The sequence below is a fragment of the Puma concolor genome, chromosome C1 (genome assembly GCF_028749965.1).
Source record: "Puma concolor isolate L17-30 chromosome C1, mPumCon1.1.hap2, whole genome shotgun sequence".
Taxonomy (NCBI): Eukaryota; Metazoa; Chordata; class Mammalia; order Carnivora; family Felidae; genus Puma; species Puma concolor.
Window position 1 is genome coordinate 9,082,114 of NC_141674.1, and position 26,724 is coordinate 9,108,837.

General features: G+C 43.5%; 1 protein-coding gene across 7 annotated transcripts in view; it reads left to right on the forward strand.

Moving 5' to 3' along the window:
- Nucleotides 1-26,724, forward strand: part of VPS13D (vacuolar protein sorting 13 homolog D) — a 260,417-nt gene that overhangs the window by 73,988 nt on the left and 159,705 nt on the right. For 5 of the 7 annotated variants that reach the window (XM_025912069.2, XM_086715706.1, XM_086715705.1 and 2 more), the window contains 11 exons: nt 2,324-2,536; nt 6,795-7,060; nt 8,461-8,594; nt 11,297-11,452; nt 13,254-13,464; nt 13,994-14,068; nt 16,711-16,917; nt 18,143-18,232; nt 20,394-20,534; nt 23,127-23,249; nt 25,619-25,693. In XM_025912069.2, coding sequence (XP_025767854.1) covers nt 2,324-2,536; nt 6,795-7,060; nt 8,461-8,594; nt 11,297-11,452; nt 13,254-13,464; nt 13,994-14,068; nt 16,711-16,917; nt 18,143-18,232; nt 20,394-20,534; nt 23,127-23,249; nt 25,619-25,693 — 1,691 coding nt within the window. The remainder of the gene's footprint in view (nt 1-2,323; nt 2,537-6,794; nt 7,061-8,460; nt 8,595-11,296; nt 11,453-13,253; nt 13,465-13,993; nt 14,069-16,710; nt 16,918-18,142; nt 18,233-20,393; nt 20,535-23,126; nt 23,250-25,618; nt 25,694-26,724) is intronic. The other 2 variants (XM_025912070.2, XM_086715707.1) reach the window with 1 other exon arrangement.

A 26,724-nucleotide genomic window follows, 5' to 3' on the forward strand; every position in this document is an offset into this window, starting at 1 on the left:
CTAGTGAGTAACATCACAGTAACGGCGTTACAAACAATACACCTGTTTCGCTTTAGCACAGAGCCGAGTGGCCAGAGGTGGTGCACGGTGCTTTTTAAAAGTTTAAATTCGTTGCTTTATTAGCAAAGACAGGCCCACACCTGGTACTGAAACTGGTAAGTTTGAAAGAGCTTCAGAAACAGTGCTAGCCTTTGGTTTCCTGAGGATCTACTGATTTTGTTGTTTCGTTTTAATGTCAGTAGTGTTTAAAAATATTGTATGGTTGACATACTATGTTCCCTGAGTTTCAGGTCTACGGCATAGGGATTCAGCTTCTCTGTAAGTTATGCTGTGCTCACCACAGGTGTAGCCACCACCTGTCACCCATACGACATTATTACAATACCGTGACTATATTCCCTGTGCCGTACTTCCTTCCGATCCCCGTGACTTCTTCATTCCATAACTGGAAGCTTGTACCTCCCATCCACCCTATTTCCCAAATCTACCGTGCTTTAAAAGTATTTAACTGTAGAACCACAGTTCCAGAAAGCTCAGTAATGTCGTTCATGATATTTGTAGATTATACCTTTAACATAGTGCGGTATTTGTATATGTACTGGGAGGGACAGAAAAGCCATCTCAGTTGTAGCTGAGTTGCAAGGAGGGGTGAGGGAGGGGAACATTCCAGATAGCCTAGGGAATCGTAAGGTGTAAGGCTTCGATGGAGAAAGTTGTATTATGGTATATTCCTAATATAATCTCGCTGCCATGGTATGTTATCAATAGCTTAAACAATAATAATCAATAAAAACTACCACAGGGGGTAAAAACTACCACATGTCTACCACGTGACAGACATGTGGACATACTAGTGACTTAGAAAAGCGAAGTCGTTTTTCTCCTGATGCTGTGTGTCCATTGTGGCCCTCCTGCTGCTCTGCTCCTGCAGTCACCGTGGCCGACAGAGCAGCCGGCATCTTGTTGTGCCAAGGAGAAAAACAAGAGCCCAGAGTGGCTTTGAACTGCAGTCAAGTGCTCTGCAGAGCTCATGGGTTAGAACGTGGTCCCACAAAGTGCAGAGGACTCAGAAGTGGTGTCTGCCATAGGGGAATAGGGGAGACCCAGAGCTCTTTGGCGAGCAGCACTGATGGCTGCCTCACTGGCCAACCTTTCAGAAGTGGGGGACTTCACGTAAAAAGTCTGGATTTCAACCTCTTTTGAGAAGTTGAAAGCTTTGACAATACTGGGCCCATCTTTTCACTTGGAAGCATCCCGAAGCTGAAGAGCCACTGGGCTGCCCTTAGGAGGCTGTGTTCTGCCTAGCGATTCTCTTAGTGTTTCACTTGCGCGGTCTGGGCAGACCAAGAATTTATGGTTACTGGTGTAGAGCCTTTAAGACTGAGTTGTATTTTCACACTTGATAAACTTTTCATTTTGATCTCTTGACAACCATTTGAGGTTGGGCAGATCTTCTATTTTCCAGATGGAATTTTTATCTAGCGTAAGATCATATGGCTGGAAAAGTGGTTCAGTATTTGAAAACAGGACTTCAAAGCTAGAAATTTCCCTACTGAAACACTTTTTTTTCCTTTGCCTTTCCTCGAGAATCCATCTTGGCCTGTATCTGACTCAGTTGAACGAAACATGGTATAACGAAGGCTTGGGTCCCAGATTGTCTTGTGAGCTAGCAGTTCTTTTCTGATGGTTGGCTACATCCTTAGTTTTTTACAAAATGAAGTAATTCTGCACAGAATGTCATGATGGTACTGAATAAATTATGAATTGGATTATTGCAGCTTTCTCTGTTACTGAAAAGAAAAGAAAAAAAAGGTGGTCCCAAATGCACTTCCTCTTGGTGGACCAGTTGCATTATTTCTCTGTATGAAGAGTATTAATTTGTTCTGATTGTTTCCAGGAAGCTGTAGTGGTTATATAAAAATTCGGCAGACTGTGGAGAGAGAATCCCACAGGCAGGCTAGGAGTTGGTTTGGTTTCAGGGGATGGTTTCAGGGGACCCTTGACGTCCTTTGGGGATTGTTACACATATACAGCCTTCTCAGACTTAGGGTCAGAAACAAGAATGTTAATGCACCCAGAGTATACTAGGTGGTGTTCTTCCTCACGGAGTCCCTGTGGACAAGGTCATCTTCCTGGAAATGGAAAGTAAGAGACAGGGCACAACGACACTACATCTGTTTTGAGGAGTCTGTTAACAAAATCAGTGAAAGTTTCTCTCCTTCACTGAACTCAGGTATACTTAGGATTTTGTTCTGTTGTCTTGAACTTAGGTAATTTTGTAAACTGGAAGAGTGTAACATCTTGTCTGCTTTTTCCCTTTTAGATTTGACTTCAAGAAATGTAAACTGCTCTATGAAAGCTTTTCCAACCAAACCAAGTCCATTAACTTGGTTTCCCATTCCATGATGGCTTTTGACACCCGCTATGCTGGGCAGAAGGCCAGTCCCGGCATGACAAATGTATTCAGCTGTATTTTTCAGCCTTCCAGGAACAGCAGCACTGCCCAGGGATCCATTCAGATCGAACTACATTTCAGGTAGTGGATCCAGACCCTGACCCTGCCTTTTCTTTATCGAGAAATTCCCTTTTGTGGGCAGTGGGCCAAGACTTGTGTCAGCTTTAGAGCATCAAAGGACTGAGGAATCACGGACAAGATAGATAATGGCTCCCCAGTGCAGCTCACAGATTAATTTACTGATCCTGTAACCTTGCAGTTTCATTTATTGGCCAAAAGATGTCTCTGTTGCCTTAAAAAAAAAAAAAAAAAAAAAAGTTTAGAATTAAACCAGAGTCTTTATTTTTTTTTTTTTTTTTTTTTTTTAAATTTTTTTTTTTTTTTTTTCAACATTTATTTATTTTTGGGACAGAGAGAGACAGAGCATGAACGGGGGAGGGGCAGAGAGAGAGGGAGACACAGAATCGGAAACAGGCTCCAGGTTCCGAGCCATCAGCCCAGAGCCTGACGCGGGGCTCGAACTCACGGAGCGCGAGATCGTGACCTGGCTGAAGTCGGACGCTTAACCGACTGCGCCACCCAGGCACCCCATAAACCAGAGTCTTTAAATCAACCTCCTTGTAAGCTGTAGACTGTTTTAATGGGTAAAGTGAATTGAGGAAAGAAGACATGACGCTTGGTTAAGGGGGTAAAAGACTTCTGGTCCATAGACATTATAGAAAGATAGGTGGTTTTGACTTGCATTATTAATTGATCTGTGCGGGTCTCGCTAACTCACTTCTCCACTTAAAAGGACTTTAGCCTCTTTGAAGTAGATGATGTTTTTCTTCCCGGTATTATGCTAGGCAGTGGTGTGTGTGGAATGAGTACATGTTTTGGAATTGTACAGCTCCGGACTGAAGACCTTGATCTGCCACCTTCTAGCTGTGTGTCCTTGGACAGGTTCAACCACTTTAAGCTGCAACTGTCTATAAGATAGAAAAGGGTGACCATAACCCACCTCGCAGGGCAGAGGCGGGAACTAAGGACAATCCTGGCACGCTGCACACAGTTGGCAGCTCTTAGTATTATTACTGATGTAGCCGTGTAATTTTATGACCTACTGTAAAATTTTATGACTAAGTGGGGATAGACCCAGAAACTGAAAAATTAGGTTTGACCTAAAATCGTCCAATGTAGGGGCGCCTGGGTGGCTCAGTCGGTTAAGCGTCCGACTTCAGCTCAGGCCATGATCTCACGGTTTGTGAGTTCGAGCCCCGCGTTGGGCTCTGAGCTGACAGTTCAGAGCCTGGAGCCTGCTTCGGATTCGATGTCTCCCTCCCTCCCTCCCTCTCTCTCTCTCTGCCTCAGCCCCACTCACGCTCTGTCTCTTTCTCTCTCAAAAACAAAAACAAAAAAATCATCCAATGAGAATCCAAAAGGAGACCTTTGGAAGCAATGTCAGTTTTATTCTATTAGTGCTTGATGTTATCAGGTATGTTGTAAATAGAAACCAGTAAGTAAAATGCTGGGAAACACACACACACAGACACACACACACACACACACACACACACACGTTGTCAATGTTTATATTGATATGCTTGAATGTGCCTGACATTTCAATGTGCAATGAGTTCCCAGGTTGAGCTTTCTTTTAGGGAGAGTTCATGGTCACTCTCCATGTACCTCTAGAAAGTCTAGCAAAGGAGACAGTCAAACCTTTGCGCGAATCTTTTGGATGCTTAGAAATAGGAGTGCTCGCGGGGCGCCTGGGTGGCGCAGTCAGTTAAGCGTCCGACTTCAGCCAGGTCACGATCTCGCGGTCCGTGAGTTCGAGCCCCGCGTCGGGCGCTGGGCTGATGGCTCAGAGCCTGGAGCCTGTTTCCGATTCTGTGTCTCCCTCTCTCTCTGCCCCTCCCCCGTTCATGCTCTGTCTCTCTCTGTCCCAAAAATAAATAAACGTTGAAAAAAAAAAAATTTTAAGAAATAGGAGTGCTCGTCCCTTACTGAGCCTTTCCGTAAGCCAGGCACTCTCCCTGCCTTTACTTAAATTCTCCTGGCAAGTCTGGGAAGCGGGTGACTCCTGCTCCATTTTACAGATGCAGCAATAGAGGTTAGGAGAGCATCGAGCACCTCTCCAAGGTTACACAGTGACTGAGTGAAGCGGTCAGGACTCACACCAGTGCCTCTGATCTCAGCGTCCGTGTCCCTTCTGGCAGTCCCTGGGTGCGGCCACTGTGTGTGTGTCTACTGATCCAGCTGGCTGCCTTGCAGTCTCAGAGGCTAACCTGGCTGTGATGTGCGGTTCTTTTGTTTGAAGAGGTTTATTTGAGCAGGAGGTTTCCATATATTTGGTTCTTCTGCAGAAACAGTTTCTTTTTGAATTTGCTCTGTTATTATTGATCTGACTGCCTAATCTGTCAGCTCCTTGTCTCAGCAATCATGTTTTTAATACACAAGGAGCCTTGAAATCTTACTCTGTTTATATACTGAAGGTGTATAATTTCTTGGTCACACAGTAAAGTCTTACCTTGGAGCTTGTGAACAGAAATACCATTGTGAGTGAGGGGGTTAACATGTTCTCTGGATTGGAACTTTTGAACGCTTTCTGTGTCTCAAGAAGAATTGCTCTTCTGTTGGGATTTTGTGTGTCAAATATAAATCACTTCACAGTGTTTAAAGGCTTGAAATATTTTCCAGAAAAGGGATCAGACATACTTTGGCTTTCCAGTTAGTGCATAGCTCTGACGATCTGTGTTCAAAATGGGATGGAAAAATTTTACTGAGGGCAACATTTTTTCTCTATTACAAAAGAGTGAAGTGTTTCTGTGAAAAATGCTGTGTCTGTATGAGGGAGCCATGCATCACTGTGCCCTGTTTCTGGAGGCAGTGAGCCAGGTTTGGGAGAAACCAGAGACTAGAGAAGCCAGCCTTAAAAGCATCTCAGAATCTGCTTTTCCTGAGTAGAAGCCCCCTTTAAAGGCAGGAAACCAGGCACATGTAGTAGCTAGAGCCCTACTCGCTTTTGAGCTCACGGAACAAAGTTCAACCCAGAAAACCATATAAAGGTGTCTCTAGCCGTCTTTCCTTCTGTCTTACCCATCTCTGCCTACTAATATCCTGGTAGGGCCACACTGTGGTTTGAGACCAGGCCTGGGGTCGTCCTTGGGTTTTCAGCTCAAACAGAGAACTTGGGGTAATGGGGACTACAAAGCCAGTTTTTCTCCGTCCCCTCCCCGAACTCCACTTCCAGAGCGCATGGGGTTGGTTATACCCACATATAAATGTCATCTTACTTGTTCTCCTCCTCAGGCTAAAAGATCGGGGCTCTCTTTTTAGTTCCAGCTGGGCAATTAGTACTAGTATGTAAATTTGGTGTTCATAAAGAAGTGATCTGAGACATCAAAGAGTGCCTTAGTGATCTTCTTGAAATAGCCTGTAGGGAAGGCAGCTGCCATTTACTGAACACCAGTTATGTGCCTGGTGCTTTATCTTTTACGGCGTTGATATTTCTCATTTTGTAAGTGAGGAAACAGGCTCGGAGAAGGTGGGCGACTTAGCCAGGATAAGTGACTGGATTTAAGCCTCTGCTCTTTCTTTTTTTTTTTTTTTTTTTTTTTTTTTAAATTTTTTTTTTTTTTTTCAACATTTATTTATTTTTGGGACAGAGAGAGACAGAGCATGAACAGGGGAGGGGCAGAGAGAGAGGGAGACACAGAATCGGAAACAGGCTCCAGGCTCCGAGCCATCAGCCCAGAGCCCGACGCGGGGCTCGAACTCACAGACCGCGAGATCGTGACCTGGCTGAAGTCGGACGCTTAACCGACTGTGCCACCCAGGCGCCCCAAGCCTCTGCTCTTTCTACTCCACCTGGATTTCTCAGCCTCGGCACTATTGACGTTTTCGGTTGGGGCACTTCCTTGTCGTGGGGCCGTCCTGCCTGTTGTGGGATGTTTAGCAGCAGCCCTGGCCTCTGCCCACTAGATGCCGATAGCAAACCACCCCCCCCCCCCCGCCCCCACCCTGCGTCGTGACAGTCACAGATGTCTCTAGACATTGGTGGCCAACAGTCTGCTGGGGAACAAAGTCACCCCTCGTTGAGAACTGCTGGATCACACCATCCTGCTTTCTTATGGCATAAAAACATGATTAGCTTTCGAAAACACACACTGAATATTTTATTAAACCGGTGTTCAGAGTTTATTGTAGTCAGAACGGTCAATGTAAAAAATACTGGAAAAACACCTTCCCAAGCTGAGTACTACACTTGTAAGTTAGTAAAATACATTTCTCCTTTCCTATTTTATTGATTGATTGACTGATTGACTGATTGATTTTTGGGGTCGTTTTCTTGCAGATCTACGAAAGACTCATCCTGTTTTACGGTAGTCCTCAACAATCTTCGCGTGTTCCTCATATTTGACTGGCTGCTGTTAGTCCATGATTTTCTCCACACTCCCAGCGATACTAAGAAACAGACTAATGTTACTCCTCGCCGCCACCGTAACTCTAGCAGTGAATCTGCTGTCGTCCCCAAAACTGTGAAAAGTGGAGTAGTTACCAAGCGGTCTTCCCTTCCTGTGTCCACAGAAAGGCATCTTGAGGTCAAGGTCAATGTAACAGGTGAGCCTATATAGGTGTGAATCACTCACTGATTCTTAGTCTGAATGTTAGGCTCGGTATGTGTCTTAGAGGATGATTTTTCTGTTGTTTCCGTATTTTGACGTGAGCACTTACACATTTTCTTTTTTTTTTTTTAAACACTTTTTTTTGTTTTTAAATATTTACTTTTGAGAGAGAAAACGAGAGCGAGCGAGAGCGAGAGTGTGCAAGTAGGGGAGGGGCAGGTAGAGAGGGAGACAGAATCCAAAGCAGCTCCAGGCTCCCAGCTGTCAGCACAGAGCCCAACAGGGCTTGAACTCACGGCCCGTGAGATTGTGACCTGAGCCGAAGCCGGACGCTTCACCTACAGAGCCACCCAGGTGCCCCAGCACTTACACATTTTCCTACAGCCCAGCAGGTGTCGTAGTTGTTGACCTCCATTTTCTGCTGTGAACTACTTGCTCTCCCTCAGGATTGCAGGGTTTCTGGGCCTTCTCCTCTGCTTGCCCATCACCCGTGCCCAGCTGGAGCGCCACCTGGGCAGTGGTCTTTCCCCCCAGTGTTAAATCTGGCTTCAGTTTTCTGTTTGATCTTTAGTGCTCCAACAGATGTGCCTTCCTGAGTTCAGGCAAATTTGGTATGTGAAAATCTCTGTTTAAATGGTAAATAAGTGAGGGGATTGTTATTTCCTTTACAAAAAGAACATGTTCCCTTACAAACAGATTTACTGTGGTTTTTGTTAGCTGGTAAACTCTTCTAGTATATCTGCATGTATTTGCCTTGTGTTGGTGACATACCCCAGCTACTGCTTAATGGTTTGGAAGGAGCTGGCCGGCATAGTGCATTGTAGATGGATTGAGTTTCAAAAGTTCTATCTATACGTGGTTTTTGATGAAAATAAAAAGTAAATTTGCCATGTACAAATGAGTAGAAAGTTGTCTGCTTTTAATAATTTTGGAAAAATCTACCTTAAATTCGTGTGTATTCTTTGTAAACAACTTGAACAGCTATGTGGATGATGTCACGCCTTACACTGGCTGACCAACATGAGCATGTCAATCTCCTTCCTGGGATTTTAAAACAGGTCACTGCTTGGAGAAGGGCCGATTTCCTGGGCTTCTGAATATCTGATCTGGCCTCTCAGGAGACTCAGCTTAAAAACATATTCTAAAGAGAGAAGGAACTGCCTCGCGGTCTTTTCTGCTTGTGCAGTGTTCTGTTGGCTGAGCTGGGCCTGGCCAGATATAGAAACTGTGTTCGGGATGGTGGTGAAGCAGAAGGTCGACGAATGTCCTGGGAACAAATCTTTCTGGCTCGTGTCCCCCTCCCCCCTCCCCGTGTAAATGTGTTGCTAGTTTGCAACAGTCTAATGCTTCGCAGCTTCCCAGCTTCTGCTTGGTTGACAATGCTGTCTTTTCCAGGCACGGAGTTTGTGGTTGTTGAAGATGTGTCCTGCTTCGATACCAATGCCATTATTCTCAAAGGCACTACAGTGCTCACCTATAAGCCCCGATTTGTCGATCGCCCCTTTTCAGGGAGTTTGTTTGGCATCGAGGTAAGAAGTCTCCGTGTCGATCAAAACACTCAATGGTTTGGCCTAAGAGAAAAGGCTCTGGAAGAGAATTGTAGCTCCTCAGCTTTCATTAGGGGAAGTGATTGGTGGAGTTGGTGGACTCTGGCCCTCTTCTTTGTTTTGTCCTCAAATCTACCAGGTTATTCTAACGTGTGAATCCAGTCCTCCAGCATCGGGCTCTACGTGTGCTGAGGGACTTGACCTCTTTCTTTGACGTCCTCCCTTCCTCAGGAAGTTAAGGGAGACTCTGCTCATCCCCATGACCCTGTTAGGCCCCTGCTGTGTTCACTCCTTCTAGCGGTCTAGTCCTTGGCAAATGAGTGAAGGTGGGGAGGTGGGCCTCATTGCCCTCACGTCCCCTTCCCCACATCGAGTCGTTGTGTCTTTGAAGACCTAGGGCTCTGTGGTCATTATAAAAGGTGTTAAGGATTTTATATATTATCCTTTTAGGAACATCTAGTCTGTAAAAGGAACTCTCTAAAGAGTCACACATAACCTCACAGAGTGAATCTCTAATAGTGCTGCTTCAGGCTCTGCTTTAATCTCACGAAGGAGATACTTTGCACTGGAGTGGCCTTTGCAGCCTGAAAATTACATGATGCAATATTCAGCATAAACTGCTCTGCTTGTCTTAAAGCCGGGGGTTGTGGAGACGGAAGGAGAAATGAGGCACATTATTATTTCTATTAAGTATTCTTAAATTACTGATCTCAGCTGACGTTCCTCTTGTTATAATATTGGAATATTTGGTCTGGGTTTCTCATCATTTCCTTTCCCTTTATGATTGAACTTTTCATGCCCTGTTCTTTCTAGTGGTGTTTCAGAGTTGAATGAACAAAACTTATTTTCACCGTCAGCAACATATGGTACTTTTTTTCCCCTGCATCAGATGTAGCTGAATAAAACTGGTAGAGATTTCACTTCTCAATCACTTGTTTCTCTCATGTAAGGAAACTGAGGTTTCCTCCCTCTCCCTCTCCCTCTCCCCCTCCCTCCCTCCCCCTCCCTCTCCCCCTCCCCCTTGTGTCCCCCCCCCCGTATAAATGTGTTGCTAGTTTGCAATAGTCTAGTGCTTCCCAGCTTCCCAGTGATGTGAGTTGATCATGAAATTGTGGTTCATCTGCTTTCCAAGCCATTCCAGTACCAGCTCTGAATGGAAAATGTTGGTGATTGATTAATGAACTGTCAGGTACAGTTGCATTTTGTGTAGCCAGAGCCCCTGAAGAAAAGAGGAAAATGAAACTTTTTTTGCTCCAAAGTCTTACAAGAAGTATATGGCAAAATATTTGAGATTCCTGGAAATTCCTTTTAATTTTGTTCCTGCAGCAGCACAGTTGGATCTGAATTTTAAGACCCCTTTGGTATATCACTGGGGAGAATAGCACTAGAAAATGCCCCCCACCCTCCACAAAGGGGAAGAAGCAAGGGAGACCAACGTGAATGCTTTCTCCTGTACTGTTCTTGAAGCACAAAAATAATTTGGTCCTAGAATGGGAGTCATCTCTCCCTTCTCTCTCCCCATAAATATATTTATTGTTAAACATTTTATTATAGAACATTTCAACATACACAAGTGAACAGATTAATATAATGAGCCCTTATATACGCATCACCAGCTTTAATAATTAATGTATTTATTTTCAATTGTGAAACAACAATTATATCACCTAAAATTTGGGGGAGGGGAGAGAAAAATTACCTATCCCTCTGTACAGAATCTCTATGGACATTTTGATGTGTTTCTTTCCTTAAAGTCATGGCATAATATTATTTTGATTGGGCTGCTTGTTCACATATCCATGTTGTAACTATCTTCCTACATTCCATATGGTCTTTTTTTTTTTTTTTTAAGTTTATTTATTTTGAGAGAGCAAGAGAGAGAGAATCCCAAGCAGGCTCTGCACCATCAGCACAGAGCTTGACATGGGGCTCAAACTCATGAACTGTGAGATCATGACCCAAGCTGAAACCAAGAGTTGTATGCTTAACCGACTAAGCCACCTAGGCCCTCCCCCCCCCCCCCGCCCACCGCCATGGTCTTTTTAATTGTCCCTTTTATTATTATTTTATTTTTGAGAGAGAGAATGTGAGAAGGAAAGAGGCAGAGGGAGAGAGAGAGGATCTCAAGCAGGCACCACACTCAGCACAGAGCCCAACACAGGGCTTGAAGCCACGACCCTGGGATCATGACCTGAGCCGAAATTAAGAGTCGGAAGTTCAACTTACTGAGCCACCCAAGCACCCCTTTATTACTTTTAAATGATCGCAAAATATTCCGTTGAGTAGATGTGATATGATCTAGGTTGCTCTTAATTTTTTTTTTTATTAACTATGAAATAATGGTTCGGTGATTTTTTTTTTAAATGTATTTTGCATTATTTCCATAGGCTAGTTCCTAGAAAGAAGTAGAATTATTGGATCAAGGGGTGTGAGATTTTTAAGTCTTTTGCCATGTATCAGTAAATTGCCTTTTATGTGGGTGAACCGTTTCACGTGCTCCTGGCAGTGGGTGAGAATCCCCGGTTCACTCTCGACAGTATTTATTTCAGCAGTTGCTATGGGTCTTTTGATAACACAGGGCTGATTGATACCAAGAGAGTGTTTTCTTTTCTTTTTTTTCTGTTGATGCTTAGACTCTTCTAAATCAGACATTAATTCTTACTGTATTGCATTTCATTCTCTAGGTGTTTTCATGCCGACTAGGGAATGAACATGATACAGCTCTTTCAATTGTTGATCCGGTTCAAATTCAGGTGGAACTCGTGGGGAATTCTTCTTATCAGAACAGTTCAGGATTGATGGATGCATTCAATAGTGAAGATTTCCCACCGATCTTAGAGGTAATGATAAAAAATCTGTCTACACATCGATACACTCTCGAACACATTCCTGAGCCCGCACAACTTACTTACTCTGCTGAACTCCACATTTTTTTTCACTATAGCAAATACAAAGTAAATAAGACATTGTCTCTGTCCTAGAAAATCTTTCAGTCTCATGGAGAATAAAAGAGCTATTAATTGGTAGAATCTTGAAGTTTTATAAAAGTTTATGGAAAGCAGAACGCAACACAGGGAGGCATCTGGATTGTGGGTGGAACCGAAGGTAGGCTGAGTCTGAGCGGAGGGGCAGGATGTCAGGAGGCAGAGGAGACCATGCCACGTTGGCCAGTAGCAGAGTTGGAAGCGGAAGGGGTGCAGCTGACGCAAAACGGAGAGAGATCTCCCTAGAACAAAGGTGCGTGGGAATGTGAGGATGCGAGCTCACATCCCTAAAGAGAGGGAGGCTAAAGGCAGGTAAGGAAGGCTTGAGAAGTTAGTGTGTGATTTCTTTGACAGAGGAGGAACGATTAATATATCCGCCTGAACCATGGGAAATTGAAGGATAGAGAAAAGCGGTGTTGATTTTTTTATCTTTAAAGAAAAATTTGAAATAGTGAATAAACAAAATGCCACCCCAGACATTCCAACAGTCATCCCAGTTTGTGTTTTTTTTGAAATGTATGTTTGTTTATTTATTTATTTATTTTTTTCATGTTGGTTTATTTTGAGAGAGAGAGAGAGAGAGAGAGAGAGAGCGAGCACACAAGCAGGGGTGGGGCAGAAAGAGAGGCGGAGAGAGAGAGAATCCCAAGCAGGCTCCACGCTGTCAGCACAGAGCCTGACACAGGGCTCAGTCTCACAAACTGTGAGATCATGCCTAGAGCTGAAATCAGGAGCGGGATGTTTAACTGCCCGAGCCACTCAGGAGCCCCTAATGTTTATTTATTTATTTTGAGAGAGAGCAGGCATGAGGAGGAGATGGGCAGACAGAGAATCTCAGGCAGGCTCAGCCTGCACCCTGTCGGCGCAGAACCTGACTCAAGGCTCCATCCCACCAACTGTGAGATCGTGACCTGAGCTGAAATCAGGAGTTGGACACTTAACCAACTGAGCCATGCAGGCGCATCCTGTTGTTGTTGTTTAATGTGTATTTATTTTGAGACAGAGAGAGAAATGGGGAGGGCAGAGAGAGAGAGCGCGTTCCAAGCAGGCTCCTCACTGCCAGTGCAGAACCTGACACGGGGTTCAATCTCACGATCTGTGAGACCACAATGTCCCGATTGTGCTGGCATCTGTATTGCTTTTACCAGTGGTAGCTATATTGCCATTCTCTGAGGCAGACTGGATTTCGAGAGGTATGAGTGTGGAACTTGACTCATTTAAAGTTACTTTGGAAGAAGAAGCAGATCATTTTTGTTGAGTGGTCTGCTCGTTGTTGAAATTTTAAAAAATGAAGTAGATCAAAGCAAAATGGAGTAACAGAACTTTGCTTACAGGTAATCTGTTCCCCACCCACAGCCATTCTCTGATTCTCTGCTTTGATGATTAATATACTTGTAAGCAAATCATTGCTGTAGTAATTTTCCTAGCTTCATAGTTTTTATTTAGTGAAGTTTTATGAGCATTTGACCTCACAGCAGAGATGTCTTACCTCATGGCTCTTGGTGCTTAATTTCAAGATTTTCCCAGTCTTTGAAATGGAAAATTAGTGTAGTGTCTGTGGGACTTCTAGAACTTGAATTAGGAACTCTGCCTGTAAGAGGTGTGGACGTAAAAGCAAAGGCAACTTTAAAAACTTACGTCCTTTCAATTTTGTTAGATTCAGTTACAGGCCCTGGATATCAGACTCTCCTATAACGATGTCCAGCTGTTTCTCGCCATCGCCAAATCCATCCCAGAGCAAGCCCATGCTGCCGGCCCCGACGCAGTGGCCTTGGAGGCCGGCTCCGTTAGCAGTCACGTTCCCGGAGCGCCTCGAGCCGGAGAGGAAGTCAGAGAAGGGACGAGACACACCCTAGATCCCGTCTTGGGTAGGTGTCGAGCCGTACAACCCACTCAGTCTTCCTAATGTCTACCCTTCTCGTTAACTTTCAAGATTTCCTTTTGCACAATTAAATTGTTCAGAGGATAATTACATGTCATTAAGTGTAATTGTAGGTATGATCCTCTAACTTTTAAAAATTTAAGAACAAATACAACACCCCAGACCAGCTGTGCTAGCCGACACCAGTTTCCCTTTTGCCATTTCTTCCAGAGTTCTATAGATAATGCGAAGGTTTAGTTTTATACCTTGAGTTTTCCTCCAAAGCTATGTGGATGATTCTAAATGTCGGTTTTAAGCTTTTACAAACACAGTCAATACAGGGAACACACTCTTAAAAATTTCAAGGTGCTCCAGTTAGGATCCCGTTTTTGCCTAGAGAAATAGAATGTTTTCGTCACCCGTTTCTGAATTTCTTTTCTTTTTTCTTCAGTTAGTGGATTAATTATATACTATATTATATATAGTATATTATATATATAATTTATTTATAAAAATTATGTCCCGCTTTTTCCTAGAGTTACAGCTGGCTAGACTACAGGAGCTGGGATTCAGCATGGACGATTGCCGCAAAGCCCTTCTGGTCTGTCAAGGTAAGTTGCACCCAGGTTTCCATGACCTGTTCATCTGGATACTAAGCTTGCTTCTCATTCCCTGCCTCTCCTGCTCCCACGAGGTGGCCTGGAGGGCCGGACTGTGTTTTGAAACCCCTCCATGATTTTCTTTGGGCTGACCATGATCTTGGGCTGGAAGTGATAATGAGCAGCAGTATTTCTTAGTGGATGAGAACGTGGGCCCTGGAACCGATGCTTGGCTTCAGGTTTTCACTTTGCTGCTTTTTGGTTACCTGTTAGCAACTCGGGCAAGTTACTTAGCCTCTCGGTAGCAGTGCTTCCTTATCTGTAAGAGGAGGGTAAGACCACTTCCCTTGGAGGTTTGATACAAATAGGCGCTATATGCAGAGCACTTAAGGGAAGTGCCTGGCCCACAGCGGGAGCTCTAATGCTGTCAGCTGCTGTTGCTGCTGGTGGAGGCACTGGCAATGCTGATAGTCACGACCGCCGAGTGCCCGTGTGCCTCGTCCTGTGTTTTCTTGTTGAATTTTTATAGCCTTGCAGGTGGCCATTATTATCCCATTTCCGATAAGGAACCTGGCTCAGATAGATTAATTAACTGGCTTCAGGTCACCTATTAGTGAGGGGCTGAGTCTGCCTGGGTTCTTTCTACTGCAACATAATTTCCTTCCCACCTCCCTCTGTGTGTGGTCCTTTCTCTTGAAACAGGAAGATACAGCAAAAGGTGTGTTTTTTCTAGTCTACACTTACACGTACATTTTTCTGTTTCTTCACGTACTACATGTACCCATACGTATATATACATATAATACCGGGTATGTTGGCAGATTGTATTGCAAATACAATTTTATAGCCCTCTTTACAACATGGTTTTATTGAGTTATAATATTATTGCGATATACTTAATATCAGCAGCATCTTCCCATGTCATTAAAGTTATTTATAAACATTGATTTTTTGGCATTGATCCAATGATATATTTTAATATATTTAACTGTTTTTTGTTTTTCATTCTTTCAATATTGTATACAATTCTGTAATAAATAGGGGCGCCTGGGTGGCGCAGTCGGTTAAGCGTCCGACTTCAGCCAGGTCACGATCTCGCGGTCTGTGAGTTCGAGCCCCGCGTCGGGCTCTGGGCTGATGGCTCAGAGCCTGGAGCCTGTTTCCGATTCTGTGTCTCCCTCTCTCTCTGCCCCTCCCCCGTTCATGCTCTGTCTCTCTCTCTCCCAAAAATAAATAAAAACGTTGAAAAAAAAAAAAAACAATTCTGTAATAAATAGTTTTTGGTATGAACTTTTGTCTATAACTTTTATTTAGTATTTCCCTGGTAGAGAGACCTACTAGCATAAATCCTGGATCAAAGGTTATAGATATATTTTTCGGGCTTTTTATTCAAATTGACAGATCTTTTTCTGCAACATTGTGTACCAGGCGATACTTTGACCAATTACGTGTGAAAACACTGCTCTCACTGCACGATTGTTTGCATTAACTGTTATCTTTTTCCTTCTGTGACAAATGACGGTAGCTCTAGTTAGCTAGTTCGGTTAGCTTAATACCTCTTAGTGTTTACATTGTCTATTTTTTTCTCTTTCTTTGATAATAAAACATTTCTTTTCAATTTCTAAGAGCTTTTTAGATTTTTGTTAATTTTTATTTCTTTAGCAGCTAAGGTGTCGTTCCATCAGTTGCGAAAAAGATAACAATGACTAATGTTAATAGAGCCTTCAGTACGCGCCGGGCTCTGCTCCTGGGAGAGCTTTACTTGTGCCCATTTGTTTCCTCCCCATGGCAGCCCTGTCTGTGGGTGCTGTGGGCAGAGATCGAGGAACTTGTCCGAGGTCCAGCATCTAGTAGGTGCTGGAATCCGAAGCCAGGCCATCTTCCTCTAGAGCATATGCCCTTCACCACTCACCCCTGTTCTGTGCACTGGTCTCTGCTAATTTATAAATATGGGGTCGCATGGCTTTCCTTTCCTTTTCTTTTTAGCTTTAGCAATCTGGTTATGTTCAGAGGGCTGTTATCTAACAGTCGTGTGTCACACACATGCACTTCTCATAGCTGTCTGTTCGCAAGGAATCGTGATCGGTTGCGAAGATGAAGTATAGTAGCACATCATTCTATGCAAAACTACACAGTGGGGTGCCTGGCTGGCTCAGTCCGTAGAACATGTGACTCTTGATATCAGGGTCATGAGTTGGAGCCCTCCATTGGGCATAGAGCTCACTAAAATAATAATAGTAATAGTAATAATAATAATAATATAATAAAACCCTACATGGTGAAGATTACGTACTTCCCTACTAAGTGACGTCTAGAATTTGGATCCTGTCTTTTCCTTTCCTCTCCTTCAACGGATGTCATAATAGAGGAGGGATGGCTTCTGGAGGCATTTTGAACCGGATCATGAAAGGTGGTGAACTTGAGTGGAAGGTGTGCAAGGGGGGGGTACATTCTGTTTACTTAAAAATAGAATTGCTATCATCATACCAGGTTTCCCCCCCCCCCCACCTGTAAGTCTAAGAGTACATCTGGGAACAAGGTTCCCTTGGGCTGTCCAGTAGGTCCCTATGAACTTTATTTCTCTGTTTCCTCAGCGAGTTGCTTGAGTAGCTGTGCAAACTGGCTGAACTGATCACCTTTACATTTTTTCGAAGGCCAACTGAAAAAGGCAGCAAGTTGGTTGTTTAAGAATGCTGAACCTCTGAAGTCTCTTTCCCTGGCTGCTGATAGCCACGAGAGCCAGGGGCCTGTGGCAGCCCAGCTGATCTCTGGGGTGGAGGTGAAAGCTGAGAGTGTGTGCATCTGTTTCATCGATGACTGCATGGACTGTGACGTTCCTCTGGCTGAGCTCACCTTTTCCCGTGAGTGTTGTCCTTATTTTCAGATTCATCTTGAAGATTTGCAGTGATTGCCAAGCCGTTTGCACCCCCCCCCTTTTTTAAATGATATTCATCCTCCCCCCACCCCCCCTTAGTCGTATGGGTGAAATTTAGATAATAGTTTTACATATGTTTTTCATTATTTCTATTTTAAAGAAATGTGTATTTATTTGCCATATGTGGCCTTCAGCCTCTAGTTTGGGAATAATAGAAATTGTCATTGATGAAATTTCTGTTATATTAACAGCTCTACCTAAATCATTGTTGGTGTCTCCATTTTGTTTATCTTTTTATATGCCTAAAGACTGGAGTGAGTACTGTTCTTAAAGACATTTAAAAGCTAATGCTCTACCTTATATACGTTTGAAAATAAAACACACACAGTCTTACGAGAATGCTTCTCTCAGTGTCCTCCATGGGGCCCTGAGAGCTGTCTTTCACTAGCAAGTGACCAGGGTACGAGGACCCTATCCCAAATTGTGTCATTGCAGGTGGTGATAGATGGGGCTTCTGAGGAGAGTACCTGAAAATCTCACCGCTGTGTTTACTTTTAATATTCCATTGTTTTGATCTTGCTAGCCTCTTTTCCCTTCAAGGAAAATTCCATCCTGGGTATTGAGCTCAACCTTTGACACACTGGAGAGGCTTCCTTTTCCCTGTGCTTCAAGGCACCACCAGGGCCACTTGATTGAAAGTAACAGCTGGAATTTTTGACTGAGTGTCTTTTCTGCAGGGAATAATTACTCCTTATTTTTCTGTGGTAATCTTACAATTTTGAGCTAATATTCATCAGGACATAACTGCTCTCATCAGCCTGCCTTCTGATTCTCAGATATTCAGGGAGAAGTATGTTTTTTATGTTCCTGCAGACTTGAAATAACACAGATACACCTGCGTGCCAAGGCTGGGGCCAGAGGGAGACAAAGGTGGCATTTGCCTGAGGCACGACACTTAAAGGCGTGCCAGGAAACTCAGGAGCTATGACGAATAAAATTTTAACACAGTGGTTTTTTTTTTTTTTTTTTTTTTTTAAGTCGGAATTCATGCCAAAAACCCAAGATGAACAAAATCTCAAAATTTGGTGTGCTTTCCTATGATTTCATCAGTATCAGCTATGACTGACATCTCTTCACTGTGATTTAATCTGTCAAAGAAAGTTTTGGTTGTTCTCACCCCAGCGCTGTAGTAAAATTTGCTTTTGTTGCAGGCCTGAGTTTTCTGCAGCATGTAAGGACTAGCCCTGAAGGGTACGCCCACTTCACCCTTTCTGGAGATTATTATAACCGTGCTCTGTCAGGTCAGTATACAAGCGTATATTATCATGGGACTTAAAAAACACACTTCAATATTTGCCTGGGCCAATTTCTACATAAATTTCGTGTGAGGGAAAGGGGGTGGGGCTGGGCAGGGAAAGATGCAACACAAGTGACTGCATGAGCACAAAAGATGGAGACTTTTCATTTTCCTAACATATCTGATATGTTGCAACTGAGCTATTTAAACCCAAGGTTTCATATGAAGTTCATTGTTTTTGATTCAGGAGTTTGGCTCATTCTGGAATATGAAATTGCTTAGTAGCGAAGGATCATTTGGCCCTGATAGTAGCTAAATTTCTCCTCCCCCCCCTTTTTTATTTATTTAAGTAATTTCTGTACCCAATGTGAAGCTTAAATTCACTACCCTAAGATGAGTTGCATGTTCTTCCCACTGAGCCAGCCAGGTGCTCCTGATAGGGAGATTTCTGCCCGTAAGCCTTTTGTTTTTTTGCTTTATTAAAAATTTTTTTTAAATGTTTATTTACATCAGAGAGAGAGTGTGGATGCGAACACAGGGAAGGGGCAGAGAGAGGGAGACACTGAATCCAAAGTAGGCTCCAGGCTCTGAGCCATCAGCACAAAGCCAGACGCGGGGCTCGAACCCACGAACCATTAGATCATGACCCGAGCCAAAGTCGGACTCTTAACCTACTGAGCCACCCAGGTGCCCGAAAACTTGAGTCTTTAAAACCCAGGGAGGTATCATTTTTCTCACCTATCAGACTGGCAAGAATGAAGTGTGAGACTATGAGCCGCAGAGCTCTAATTTCTTGCCATTCAAATTGTAAATTGGGGCAACCACTTTGGAAAAAATTGACAAATAGTAAGGTTGAGTATAAGCATGCTCACCAACCCAGCAACATACTTCTTCTAGGTCTGTACCCTGGAAGGATCTCTTGCTCATGTGTGCTCGGAAACAGATAGAAGACTCGTTGTAGTGTTGTTCCTCCTCCTCAAGGGGGTGTTTCTCAGAAGTAGAATGAATATGTAGACTGTGATATATTCATAAGCGGATTACAATTCAGTGGGGAAAATAAATGTGCCACAGCTACCTGGCAGCAATATGAGTGAATCTCAGAGGCAGGTTGTTGGGCAAAAATAGAAACTTGCAGAAGAACACATACATCAGATTCCATTTATGTAAAGATCTCTAGTAGGACCGATTAACCAGTATGTTCTGAAGAAATGCATGCGTGTGTGGTAAAACGATAAGAGCAAGCATGTGATTAAAAACCCAAACTAATGTTTACTTGGAATTGGGTGGGAGAGGGTTGGTGGCAAGGGGACTGACATGGGAGAGTGGCACTCGGGGGCTTCCAAGGAACTTCTGATTTTCTGTTTCTTAAGCTGAATAGTGGGTACAGGACTTTGTAGTAATTTTATTCTTTAAACCATATATATGTGTCGTTTATATACCTTTGGCACATATGATTTAAAATTAGAGATTTGAAAGACAATGAATTTCTAATTATGTTCTACCTATTTATTCAACCAGTGGATTCTTTTTTTTTTTTTTTTTTCTTTTAATGTTTATTTTTGAGAGAGCAAGAGAGAGTGAGCGAGAATGAGTCGGGGAGGGGCAGAGAGAGAGGGAGACACAGAATCCGAAGCAGGCTCCAGGCTCTGAGCTGTCAGCACAGAGCCCGACATGGGGCTCGAACCCACAACCCATGAGATCATGACCTGAGCTGAAGCCGGATGCCCAACTGACTGAGCCCCCCAGGCGCCCCTCAACTAAGTGGATTCTCAACGTAAGCAGGAGAATCAAATTTAGTAGTTACTTCAGCTGCTGTTAGTACTTTTCCATCCTGTGTCAGAGACTCCTTTTTCCATTTTGAGTGGATCAAAAGCAGGTCCTGCCTGCTCTTTCATAGAGAAGGCACATGCACTCTATGCCCTCCTTCCTCCCCGCTCTGGAAGACCATGTGGGGCATGTATCTGTCTGTGTAGTGATGTCCTCTAGCCTGCACAGGCATCTGTAGGGTGACCTATAGCTCAAGATGGTGCTTTCGCTGTGAAATCACATTGGAAATAGAAAGCTATTAAGCTATAGTTTGTCCTTGCTGAGCATTTGTGAACAGTGTTCCCCTATAAACTCTTGATATCTGCTTAACAGATGTCTTATTTCCTGTGTTCTTTTAGGCTGGGAGCCATTTATTGAGCCATGGCCATGCTCTGTATCCTGGCAACAACAGGCAGCTAGTCGTCTCCATCCTCCTCGACTGAAGCTAGAAGCCAAGGCCAAACCCCGTTTGGATATCAACATCACCTCTGTACTCATTGGTGAGTGGAAAGTTGTCTCTAGAAGATTGGTGCCTTTCTGTACATAAGTCCCTCGTCTAGAAGACTGTTAATCCTGGTTTAGCAAATACTCAGGCCCACACCAGACATCACTTACTCAGCAGGGCTGCTTTCCTGATAAACCCTAACCTAGCCTCACGACTCTTTTCAACCCATTGCTCTAGAGTTGGCATCCTGTATTAATGCCGTCAGTGACCAAGCAAGAACTTAGACCATTTGGGCAACATAAATGTCCGTGATAAAAACTCTCTCCCCCACCATGCTTGGTCATGGGTTTTTGTTTTTGTTTTTGTTTTTTAATGTCCTAGAAGTGAGTTTAGATACATTTCTTTCCGGGTACTCACACACACAATAATTTTTAAAAGGTGTAATTTTGACCTTGTGTTTATAGTAGGATAAATTGCCTGTACTGTTTCCCATCAAGTTATCATGTTGACCTAACTCTGAAAATCACTGGGTTGAAGGATTGCCAAGCTAACGGTGTGTGTTCTGAAAGTTTCTTGGAAAACACCGACATGTACATTCCTGGATTTGATGTAGTGAGCTGGAACCACTCTATGCCTATATTTATATCATCGTAAGAAAAGAGTTACATTATCAAACAATCAGGTGTTGCCTGTCTTTGCTATGAAAACTCTCAAACTGTTTGAATTATTATCTACATGATCTGACTTTTGGGTAATACTGTGGTTATTTGAGTGATAACACATACGACTGCAAATCTGCAAACTTTCTTCAGTGTGTGTGATCGAGGCTCATGGGATATCCATTGGCTCATTCTATGTCAGAAGAAGATGAAGAGAATGTATGGTGAAATGAGACCCTAAGTTTATTGATCGAAAAATTTTAATTTTTTTTTTTTTCAACGTTTATTTATTTTTGGGACAGAGAGAGACAGAGCATGAACGGGGGAGGGGCAGAGAGAGAGGGAGACACAGAATCGGAAACAGGCTCCAGGCTCTGAGCCATCAGCCCAGAGCCTGACGCGGGGCTCGAACTCACGGAGCGCGAGATCGTGACCTGGTTGAAGTCGGACGCTTAACCGACTGCGCCACCCAGGCGCCCCGATCGAAAAATTTTAAAACCGCTGTTTTATATGATCAGATTTCATTCATTAAGTTTGTCTGGATAATTGATCTCATGATACTGTATTATTTTGATCTGATGTTATTTCTTATATAATATGTTCACCTGGAAGTTTAGGTGAAGTTTAGGGTAGTGTTTTGGAAAGCTACGATAAACAAGAGCTTACCTCGAACAAAAGAATTTTATTGATATTTCTGATGAGCCATTGTCTACTTAAAAATGTCTTCTAAGGGTGCTTGGGTGGCTCAGTTGGCTACGTGTCTGACTCTTGGTTTGGTTCAGGTCATGGTCCCACAGTCTGTGGGTTTAAGCCCCGCAATGGGTGCTGTGCTGACAGTGCAGAGCCTGCTTGAGATTCTCTCTTTCTCCCTCTCTCTGCCCCTCCCCTGCTCACACACACACACACACACACACACACACACACACACACACTCTCTCTCTCTCTCTCTCTCTCTCTCTCTCTCTCTCTTAAATAAATAAAAAACAAATAAAATTTTTAAAATGTCTTCCAAAAGGCATTCTTGTCTGTGGTAAAGCTTTTTTTTTTTTTTTAAACCTCCGATTCCTTGTTCCTAATACCATGCTGAAACCCAGAAATATTACTGTGACTTCTTAGTGTTAAAATAAATCTTCTATATAGCCAACTATTGGAACTGAAAACCAGAAAGCCAGAAACCAATAACTCTTGTTCTAAAAAGTATCATACCTTAGTTAGTAGAAAAGGTCTTTATCCAGGGGTGGTGCATCGTAATTATTTTGTCAACCTGCCCTTCCTGTCACATTTCTCTAAAAACAGTAAGACAGTTCTCCTGGAGAATTGTCAGCTGGATTTCAGCCTCCCGAGTTTGGTGGTTTTGAGCAGCCTCCTCACTGGTTTTTTATGTCTCGAAACCCCATCCCTTAGCATGACATACCACGCTCTTCCAAACTAATTCCCTTTTCTAGCCTTCTTTGCTATCTCCCTTCGCCAATATGTTTGGTGTGCCACAGTCACACCAAAGTTCTCAGTGTTCCCTAAAAGGGCTGTGTACTTTCGCGTCTTAAAATCTTTGCATTTGGACTGCTCTTGGCCTGGCACGTCCCTGCACCCCTAATCCCACTGGTAGACTCTAACCTCTGCTCATTCTTCAAGACCCAGCGCAAAGGTCCCCACACCTCTGAAGATTCCCATGGACCTTGGCGTGTACTGTCCCACTTTTGCCAAAGCAGAATGAGCCTTCCCTGTTCTGTGCTCCCATAGAATTTTATTTATGACTTCGTTTTAGCTCCTTCCACATTGCGGCTTTGTGGTGATGGTTGTTTGGTTAACATTGATTTCTTCCAGTGCAGCATGTTCTCCAGGGGACAGACTTTCTGAAAACCTAGCATAGCGCCTAGCATGCAGTAGGATGCTCAACAAAAGCTTGCTTTACTGAATAGAAATTATTTGACTTGAAGCCTCGATCTTTTCTATTTCCGTACTTAATATCTTTGGGGAATTCTTTCTAGACCAGTATGTAAGTACCAAGGAATCGTGGATGGCAGATTACTGTAAACAGGACAAGGAAATAGACTCAACCACATCAGAAGACTGGATGGGCTCTTCAGTGGACCCTCCATGCTTTGGACAAAGTAAGATTTTTCTCTTCCTGTGTCTGAATAAATCACTGTTGACCAATGCAGCCATGTTTTATTGAGAAATCCAAATAGAATTGTCATTTTCTATGGAAAAACCTACAGGAAATTCTGACTGTCTTCTTTAGTTCTGTTTTAATCTCTGCAGGAGACATTTTTCTGGCACAACATATTGAACTTCTGATATGGGCTCTAATTCCTCCACCTTTGTGGGAAAGCAAAGGTCTGTGATACACAATTTTCTAAATTCTGGTAACATTGCATATGAGCTGGCGTGCCTGAAAACGCATCAAGGTCAGCCGTTAGTGAGTGTGTTTCACTTGGCAAAACTTTCCAGTTGATTGGGACTTTTGGACTGGGTTTTAAAAACTAACTTTATAGTTTTGTGAATCTAGAGGTACAGAGTTTGGGCATATTCTTGAAGGGAGGGCAGGCAGGATCCCATATGGAAGAAATTGTTAAAAGGAGGGCTCTGTATTGTTCATAAGGAAGAAAAGAATTGAATACCCAGCCTTTTGAAGAGAGGAGTCCGTTTGTTCTCTGTTAACGATATTTTCTTTCCTTAAATTTAATGCCTCACCATGAAGCTCTGATTTCCTTAGAGCTGGGGAGATTGTGACGGCCAACCGCGTGGTCCTTAGTTGTTCCACAAGCCATTGTCCTCCAAATTCAACTCAGCCCCAACTCTTTCAGTGTGGTTTCTTTGGGGAGTCCTGGCTGGGCTTCACATAGCTCATGAATGCTTAAATATTCCATCTGGTCTGCAAACATGTCACGGGAAGATGGATTTTCTTAGTTTATGAAGTATTTGAACTGGTTCGTCTCTCCTCAGGGTGTATAAGTGGATTTTCTGTCTCCCTTGTACTTCTAGAAGGAGGGACAGGGAAATGTTAGCCATGCTTGCTCTCTGTATTCCCAGGCTGTTGCTTCTGAGTCTCAAGGTCATTGCTTAGGAGCCAGGGCTTTTCAGATAGCCTCAGCCTCAATTCTGGCTCCTCCTCGAACCTTCCCAATTTGCATGTCCAAAGAATGTAACAGTCTCCCCAGAAGACTCTAAGTAATCTTTGTAATAGGTAGTATGTCCTAGAGAGAGTGTTTCTGAAGTTGTTACTCATACAAAGGGATCTTGAATCCCGACCCCGTGTAAACACAGGGAAGACCTGATCTTCAGGATTCTGATGAAGGACTTTCTATTGTCCCCACCCTCCCACCTTTTTAAAAAACACTTTCTCCTCTTTCTTTATAGTTAATAAGCTGCCTTATCTGTGTTAAATGCCGGTGCTAAATTAAAGCTGGATTTTTATTTACTTACAGATCTTTATGGTTACTTAGGCTTACAAAGGCATATCTTTTTATTTAGACATAAGAGAATATACCTACATTTCCAAACCTCTTTCCTATTGGAGGTTCCTGGGTAGCACCACCTATGGCGGATGGGATTGTATTCCTTCAGCAGGTCTACTCAATTAATATGGGGCGTTTGTTTTGAAAGTCAGTAGACTTGAACCTTCTTGAACCGATCGCATCTCTCGGGTCCTGCTCACGAACATTTAGTCACAGTCCCCCCAAATTTGTGCATTTTCTTTGGGCGGGCTTCAAAACAAGCCCTTGAAAGAGAGATTCTTAATATGAAATCCCACCTAACGGAGCTGCTGGTTTCTCACTGTCTCTTTAGCAGGGGAAAGAAAATAGTGGCCTCATTTTTGACATCATTGTTGGCTTTGTTCAGTAAGGGCTGAGATTCCTGCAGGTAGACGTGGGTGGCATGAGTTTATGAGTTTTGTACTCAAAGGACACTTTATGGAAATATCAAATGTGAATATTCTAAAAGCTCCCATGTTTAATTTCTAATGTAAGTAATATCACGAGATAGCTCCTTGGCAGAGACTCTTTAAACTCGGAACACAGATGGACTCTTTCCCTTGAAATTTTGAGACCCGTGGGGGATTAGCCTCCTGCTGCTACTGCCTTTGCAAAGTGGACTGGAGCACCCAAGTCTGTCCTGACTGGTCTCGGGGACTTTTCCATGCCGTGTAAGAGCATGCACGCTTTAAGTGAAAAATCCTCAAAAGGCTTTTCATTCTGTTTAAAGAGAATGTGGACTACGTTTTCTTTCCCCAGTTGAGAAAAAAGAGGGGCGTGCTCCTGTGACACATCGTCCACAGTAAAAGCCAGCATAAAAATGTCTCGCTCACTTTGTCAAGTGCTCTTTTAGCCGTTAGCGGTCACTGAAGGGAATGATCCTGTAACTGCATGATGCTTGCGATTTTTGTCACATGCTCTCTCTGTGCTAACGTTTTGGAGGTGAGTCTTCTTATTCACTGTATTTATTCTTACCCTCTAACTTTGTCTCTCCTGTCTACCAGGCCTCCCCCTTGTCTACCTTAGAACTAGGAGTACAGCCAGTCTGACTAACCTAGAGCACCAGATCTATGCTAGAGGTACAGTATAGCCAAGCGAGGGCTTGCTTTCTTTTCCTGTTTGAAGAACTGCCTTGTACATCAATTTCCTGTGAATGGGAGCCGAGTGGGATATCCCCAGTTGGGAATGTTGTGCTTTAGTAGCAGGGAAGAGCGCTTCCCACTGATGAGTACGGTGACCTATCAGAAGCAGGTGCGGTGCTGACTCTTAATGCTGCGTCGTCCATCTGCCCCAACCCTCAGCTCCGCGGTGTCCGCTGCGCTGGTGCGGAAATACCCAGCGCCAGAGGTGATTTCTTACTTCGAAAAGCAAGTAAATGGAGGAAAGCCGTCCTCCATCAGGCAGCGCTTTGTTTATAGAATACCCAGCGAACATTTATTCTTTTTTTACAATTTTATAAATGTTTTATTTACTTTTGAGAGAAGAGACAGAGCGTGAGTGGGGGAGGGGCACAGAGAGGGAGACACGGGATCCGAAGCAGGCTCCAGGCTCCCAGCCGGCAGCACAGAGCCCGACGCGGGGCTTGAACCCACGAACCCCGAGAGCCTGACCTGAGCCAAAGTCGGATCCCTAGCCGACTGAGCCATGCAGGCGCCCGTCAGTGAATGTTTATTCTTAGGGCAATGCCAGGGGGCCTGGGGAATAGGAGCTATCCTGATCAGGAATTGAGCTAAGAAAAAATTTCCCGGTAAATATTTGCTTAGAAACAAACTGTGATTTCTTTAGCTATAAATTGAGTGCTTCAGAGATAGAAAATAAAATGATCTTTATTTCTGTCTCTGACCCTTTATTTAAGCTTTCTTGAGAATTTGACTAATGAGTAAATATGATAGAGGAGACCATAAACCTCAAGGATTTGGAATCCCACGATGTTCACTTCTTCACTAGTTTGAAGGAGGGCAGTTTATGGTTTATGTATGTACTTGGCTGACCCCAGATCCTGCCGGGTCGTGATGTATTTTGTAAAAAGACCATTAGAGCTTCCTCTGTTCAGATCAGGAATATTCATACACAGGGGCAGTACAGTGGGTTTTTTTCTGCCAGGGTTTTG